The following is a 7,357-nucleotide window of genomic DNA, read 5'->3' as shown; positions in this document are numbered from 1 at the left end:
GTGTGTTGGGCCTAGCGGCCCAAGAGGATTACATGAGATGTAATGAGATGGATTCTAAGTGTGAGGAAGGATCCCTTTTATAGCTAAGAGAACCCCTCTCAATTACATTTTCTTAGATGTGGGATGCAATCAACACTATTTTAGTGCACAAAGGCCTACTATGGAGGCAACTTGGCAAGGCCGGAAAGGTGGCTTTCTGACGAGGTATCGGCTGCTTCCGACTACCGAGATGTAGCTTGGACATCGGGCTACAAGGTGTATGAATCGGTTGGGCCCTGGTTACACGCATTTTTTTGCGTGTAATTGTATCTAAAACATTTGAAATAAGCCAATCCTTGTGTCAATTATAATGTAATCAACTCATTTTTAGTTATTTTGTAGAAAATAAGCGGAGTTGCAGAAACGAGTGAAAATATTGCGAAATTGGAGTTTTCGAGAAAAAAAATGAAATTATTGATGCGTTCAACCATGGTCAAAGTCAGAGAAGGAGTTGAATGCAATTATTCATAATTGTGGCCATGCACTTGAAATTACGAGGAGAGAAGGAATATATATATATATATATATATATATATATATATAAAGGGTTATTGTTTAATTAATCAATCAATCATGATTGATTAAACCAACAAGGAAATGGTGCTGCACGTGTGTTTCTGATGTTAGTGTGGCTAGCTTTTCTCTCACCACCACGTGCTAGACCACATCCATTTACCCTTTCAGACCATGTGCTGCTCACACTAGCACACTTAACGCATACATCTTTGACACGTGCCAGACCTCCTTACCCATTCAGCCCTCTTTCATCCTTGACACGAAACCTACCCTATATTAAGGGATATTTCTCTCTTCCTCAGATATACACCTACAGCGCCGCACCAAAACAGAGGCAGCCCAACTCTTTCCTCTCCTCCTTCTCCATTTTCCAGATTTTTGTTAGTTTTATTTTAGAGAATTATATAATTACTCACCCAAAGCTTCAAGGATCCATCAAGGGCTTAATCTCCACAAGATTCAAGATTTGGGTATTTTGTGGGGTTGTAATTCAAGGTTAGTCATGCTAGCTTCATAGCTATTTGTGACTATCTTTGTTTTCACCTACACTTTTCTACTCTTCGCTATTTGAATTTTGTAATTTTAATGTTCATGAATATGGGTTGTGAGTAATCACTTTTGAGAGCTAGGGTTTCTAACTCTAGCTCAATTTTGATGTAATGGACATATTTTTCAAGTGATAAATAATGCATTTTCATATGGGTGCACTCTAATTACTATGTCAATTGATTCTTGATGAATGAATTTCAGGGAATTGACCACTCTCTTGTTATGTGTTGAGATTTGTGATGTGTGATACAATTGGTGGTTCTTTTGTTCACTAGCTTCATGTAATTAGTGTGGTGTGTCAAGTAGTTGCTTAATCGAGAATCAAGGATTGCCTATGTTCCTATTTTCTTGTGCTCTTCGCCTTTAATCCTAGATGTTGTCGCCCTAACAAGGCATAATGATTAGGGTTAGAGAGTTCATTATTGCCTTAACCGGAAGAATGGATACCAAATAAGAGAAATTGACTTAGTGGCCTTAACCGGCATTAGGTAGAGAACTAAGTAATCATTACATTCTAGGTTGTAACTATTGCATGCTTAAATCCCTAATTTCTAGAGCTCTACGGCTTTAGTTCATGTTTTGGTAGCCCTGGTAAGGTACTAATTCATGAGTTAGAGAGTTCATATTTGTCCTTACCGAAATTTGAATACCCTTAAAGAAATTCAGCTTAGTGGCCTTGACCGGCATTAAGTACGGGATTTCGTTCTCATGAAAATATGTTTGTTTGCTTGAAATGTGTTCGTTGCATTGAAATTGCTAGAGAGTGATCCCTAGTGCCCAATTCTATCTCTCTTTTATTTATTTTTCTTCATTTTTAATTGTTGTTGTACACTACTAGAAATCTGTTCATTTACATCACGTCATTTAAATCGGTCAGACTTGCACATGATGTAAAAAAGTAAGTTAACATCGTTTTAGAAAAATACTGATTTAAATGTATACCATTAACATCGGTTGTTAAAATGACCGGTGTTAAAAGTTTTGTTTGAAAATTTGCGGGAACCTCATTTCGTGGACGCGCAAAGTGTTTTAATGAATTCAAGGACGCGGGGACTAAAACTTAAAATTTTCACACTTGGAAAAAAATAGAGCCCCCAAAACTGAAACAGAAACCCTAAGCTCATCTCGAGCTCCTCCCAAACTCCACTCGAACTCACCGCTCTTGTTACCTTCATCGCCTCCTTCATCTACCTCCTCGGCTCCTTCATCTACCTCCTCTGACCAACCCCGACCCCGACCACAACTTCCTCCTGCTTTCTCCACCCTCCTACCCCATCTTCTGATGACAAGTATAATCTGTGATTGAAGGAGGTTGAATCGGTTCGACCCCGACCCCGATTGCGGTTTCTCCAACTATAATTTCCGACGACCGAACTCTAAATCGAAGATGGGGCACAACCGAAACGCCATTTGATGCCCAGATCTAGAGTGAAGAGAAGCAAAACGAAAAGTGAAAGCTAAACCAGAGAGAGGGTTAAAGGTCGAGGATAATGGATGCGAAGCTAAACCAGCTGACTCACAACTTTGGGTGTTTCAAAGCGGTGCTGATCCGTAATGATTTTGCACTTAGGTTGAATCGTAAAGGTAGCTCCTTTTCACTGAAATTGAATACCCTTTTGGCTCTTTTTTGCCTCAATGCTACTCTTTCTTTCTTGCAGGCAACTCCTACTTTTATGAAACTGTGCCATGATTATAATCATAATCAGAGTAGTAATCTAGAACGATGGAAGATGCTCCTCCGTACCCCATATTTGTTCGATTCAAATGTCTCCAAATTCCCACTCTTTGCATCATCTTCACCATTTCAACAACTCAGGATGGTGCTTCATTGTGTATAATAGCTTCCCCTGTTCTTGATATTGGGTAATCATTTTTGTATTAAAGTTTTGATTTTTGGATTTTGATCCAGTTCAGATCGTGTGATTTTGTGGTTTTATTGTGATCTTATTGGATGGTAGATTTGTATTATAATGATGCTTCTGTACTTATTTTTTGGAGTTGTGGACTTTATCCTTTGAAACATACAAAGTCTTGGGTTCATTGTCTTCTTCAGCATGAATTAGGAACTCATGAATTCTCTGCATAATACATTGCTGAGATGTAGGTCTTCTCTGTTTGCTTTGACTATGAGAGTACTCATTATGATTGCTCTATTGCAATTGTTTTGCTTCTCAGGGAGAACATTCCTGCAGTGTTACATGGGCTCTTAAGTTCTTTTAATTTACCCTATGAGTTCATGATTTGATTGATCAATCTCAATATTTATGTTTTCCATTGAGAAACCTCTACTGCCTAAGAAGATTGGAAACTGTAAACCTACAAATATCATTGCTATTCTCTATAGTTGCTTTTTGTTTGGCTACCGTGAATTGGCAGGAAGCAGAATCTGTGTCAATGTTTGCGGTTGATTTCAATTTCTTGGTTTTATGTCATCATGATTGAACTATATATTCTCGTTTAATCACTCTAATGTTTTTTTTTTTTCCCTTTTGGATCAGACAACCCTTTCTACATTAAGATCTTGAGTTGTTACTTGCATAGTTCTCATCAAATTTTGGTGTGGAAGATCACGTTGGTCATTTGACATGGGTGCCGTGGTGAATTCCATAGATAAAGACGACCGTATTCCAAAAGAAGCCAAGGAGATTCTACAATCATTGGCTACCAAGTGGGAAAATGTAGCTGATTCCACTGCCTTGCAGGTCATCCCTCTCAAGGGTGCAATGACTAACGAGGTGTTCGAAATAAAGTGGCCAACAAGCACCGTGGAAGTCTCGCGAAAGGTTGTGGTTAGGATTTACGGTGAGGGTGTTGAGGTGTTCTTTGACAGGGATAATGAGATCCGAACATTTGAATACATGTCAAAGAACGGTCAGGGACCTCGTCTGCTTGGCCGTTTTCCTAATGGCCGAGTTGAAGAGTTCATCCATGCACGGGTACTTCATTCCAGTGTTTACTTATCTTTCTATCATTCTGAAAATAGTGGCAATGCTTTACAAATTGTAGACAATTAATGCTTTTTATTTCCCCTAATATTATCTGTATATATGTGTGTTTGTAAAGCAGTGTTATTGGAATTTGTTTGAAACCTATGTTGCTTATATATATGGACTTCTATTCTACTCTTGCAATTTTAAGACCGCCTACAATTTTTCTTCATGCTCGACCTGAGCTTAGGAGTATATAGTATGGCCATGTACTCTTTTCCTCAAAGCTTAGTATGTTACTGGTCGAGATCAACTTTATTATAGATAGTTATTTTCTGCGATTTTTTCAGTGCCATTCCTGTGTTACAATTATGTTTAGTGGTAGTTAATGTATGAGAATTATAACCACACTCATTTTAGTTCTAGGTTAAATGGCTAAATTGCATAGAAATTCAAAATTGAAGATTTTATACATCCTTGAATGCGTGAAGTACTTTTATTCCCTTCCTGAAAAATGTGCTACATCTTTCTTTTCAATTGTGAATTTCAGACACTTTCAGCATCTGATCTACTTGATCCAGATATATCTGCTCTTATAGCTACTAAAATGAAGGAATTCCATGATCTTGAGATGCCCGGTCCAAAGGATGTCGTCCTCTGGGGCTGATTGAGGTACATTTCTTTGTTCTTTCCTACATTCTCTGTAAAATTGTTACTAATATTTGTATCTTATTTTGAACAAGGTTACAAATTGTCACCTACATTAATCTTCTATTGATTTACGATATCTGTAACCAACACTTTGTCAATGTTCCAGAAATTGGCTGAGTACAGCTAAGAGATTGTGTAGCCAAACACAGCTAGCTTGTTATGTCTAGTATGTCTTGTCGATCAATTACATAGCAATGATATTTGTAGACCTGATAATCCTTCTTTTCCTCATCAGGATATACGTTTTTCTGTGGATTGTCAAAATGTAAAAGGTGAACACTACATGAGACAGTTTCCTTGTTTATTTTTGTCTCTCAGTTAAACCAAGTGCAGTTCTACCAAAAGTTACTTCTATCCAAAGGAGTAGTAATGAAGTTTTCCCAAAGTTGTGGAGTTGGAAGGAGATGGTACCTTGCTGATATTGATAACCGTTTCATGGACCACAGCTTTGTGCAACCTTTGCTTGTGGTATTTACCAATACTTGCGTGCGTCTGAGGTGAAGAAAAGGCCTTCCACAGATTACATGGCTTGTGGAGGTAATTGATCTTTGTTGATAGCTTGACATAGTTATTAATTAGTCTGTGTACATGGAATAAGGATCAGTTTTTTACCTTTAAAAATGGACTTTCTTAGAAATAAAGAAGAAAGAAAATACAATTCACTGATTCAAGTTTGACTGCAGCATATAATTCAAATTGTTATTGAATAGATTAAAACTTGTCTTTTTTTTTTTTTAGGGATTGTTTGGTGGAAGAACTGAAATAACACCTGATTAGAGGGAGAAGTTCTTGTAGCGGCTCCAGCATGTGCAGTAACAAGGTCACAGTACCATTCTTAGCATGCCCACTCTTGCTGATGGAAATTCTAAGCAGTTTTCTACTCAGTAGCAAAATCCACTCTTGCAATAGGTTCTCTTTACTGTCTTTGGTTCTACATATCCATCCTATAAGTTTCTTCAACAAGCAACTCATTTTAGGTTTAGGGTTTCTGCGTTCCTCTTTAAACTTGGTTCTCGGTTCTTAAGATTGAGTTTGTCATTCAAAATTTGTTGACTATTCTTTATATCAGCTTAAGGGATATGTTTTGTTCTGCAAAAGTAATTTATTTCTTAATTATGAATTACAGAAATTATTTTTGCACAACATGTACTAGTCTGAGCCATGTACAGCGTGCCTTAAGTAATTTACTTTTCTTTATATATATATATATATATATATATATATATATATATTTACAGGTTCTGGCATCGCTGGACAGTGCCATAAAGATAGAATATTTATCTTCAAACTTTGAGACTACCGGTGAGCTGCTATATTCCTCAAATGAAAAAGGACGTTCGTGTTACTAGTAATTTTTCTTTTCCTGATAGCGTTGTTGTGCTTCCATGGTACCACTTACAACAGTTGTTGTGGCTCTTAGGCTCATGGAGTTTGATATATGTGGCCATCGTAAACATGCTAGAGAAGAAGCTGGAGACTCCGAAGAACAAGGAATCTGGGAATTTTATAGTAAGTAATATCATAATATCATATAATTTATTTTAGAAAATTATCCGGAATGGGTATAATGAGGAGGAATGAATCACTTGGTTAGTGCATGCAGATGTTGTGTTCCTTAATCAAGTAATCAGTAATTTTCTCCCAGCCATTAAGCATTCAAGTTTTGTCAATAGAAGATAGATGTGTGTGTACAATTGAAGTGGAAATATTGAAATTAAGCAACTGTGATTAACTGCAATATATTTGATATCCATATACTTATTTGCTGGTCAGTGATCCTGATCAACTGTATTAGATCCTGATCAACTGTATTAAATACTTTCAAGGTGCATAAGTGAAAAGAGGGGTGGAGATTTTAATTATGGTTTTAATAGACTTCTAGAGAGATATATATCTATTTGAGTAAAATAATGAGGGATGTTGATTGGACTTTGGGTTTGGTATAAGCACAAGGCTGAGAAAGAAAAAAGAACAAAGAAAACAATTAATCACAAGGTCGTAAGAACTTACATCCTTCTTTGTTTGCAGAGTGTTAAAATTACTTATGTATTGATTGTTCATCTTATATTTGTTCTCTTTTACACTTGGCACATGATTTTGACAAAATACTTTATATTTCCAGAAAATATGAGGAGATCTGTGCACCTGGTTGAAGAATTTTGTTACATTACTTATAAAGTCCCTTATTGATAACACATGTTTTAAGGAAAGAGGTAAGACTTTATCCTACTTGGAGTGAACTGTGGGATTTTACCCAATGATTGTGACTTATATGTTGTTTTATACATTTTAGTGGGCAGTAAAGGCGTGCAAATCATATAGCCAAAATGATATTGACGAGGTGTGCATTGAAGTGGCTGATTATATACAGAGTTTGGTGTAAGACTTTTGGCTTCCATGATTTTGAGTAAGGCTAGTTTTTGCTTTGAAGCAAAGTTTGGTGTAGAACGTACTTTTGTAGTTGGTTGCTAATATGTTTCTAGGCTAGCCTTTGTAGGTTTGGGGTTTTATTTTGTGAATTATGTGGAATCATGAATTTGGAAAGAAAATTAATGGAAAGCCCCAATTTTTGGGTGATAAGAAATGTATTTCTTTTTCCAGCAGCTAGATGATTA

General features: G+C 36.6%; 1 protein-coding gene and 1 long non-coding RNA gene across 2 annotated transcripts; both read left to right on the top strand.

Moving 5' to 3' along the window:
• The first annotated feature begins 3,619 nt into the window (after positions 1-3,619).
• Positions 3,620-4,713, top strand: LOC112200240 (probable choline kinase 2). The gene is made up of 2 exons (XM_024341270.2): positions 3,620-4,040; positions 4,582-4,713. Exons 1-2 carry the CDS (start codon positions 3,690-3,692, stop codon positions 4,696-4,698), a joined length of 468 nt encoding a protein of 155 aa, XP_024197038.1. The 5' UTR covers positions 3,620-3,689; the 3' UTR covers positions 4,699-4,713.
• Positions 4,714-5,155: 442 nt separating this feature from the next.
• LOC112201090 lies at positions 5,156-6,380 on the top strand. Its single transcript, XR_005809407.1, has 4 exons — positions 5,156-5,279; positions 5,481-5,651; positions 5,981-6,077; positions 6,163-6,380. It is a non-coding gene; the product is annotated as an uncharacterized LOC112201090 (long non-coding RNA).
• Positions 6,381-7,357: the final 977 nt, after the last annotated feature.

This window comes from Rosa chinensis, chromosome 4, assembly GCF_002994745.2.
Source record: "Rosa chinensis cultivar Old Blush chromosome 4, RchiOBHm-V2, whole genome shotgun sequence".
Taxonomy (NCBI): domain Eukaryota; kingdom Viridiplantae; phylum Streptophyta; class Magnoliopsida; order Rosales; family Rosaceae; genus Rosa; species Rosa chinensis.
This window is presented reverse-complemented; position numbering and strand designations above follow the sequence as displayed.

Bases quoted from the DNA above. Each gene is read 5' to 3' on its own strand.
- LOC112200240 (XM_024341270.2), top strand. From the start codon at position 3,690: ATGGGTGCCGTGGTGAATTCCATAGATAAAGACGACCGTATTCCAAAA. The intron at 4,041-4,581 runs GTACTTCATTCC...TGTGAATTTCAG, and splicing joins AAGAGTTCATCCATGCACGG to ACACTTTCAGCATCTGATCT.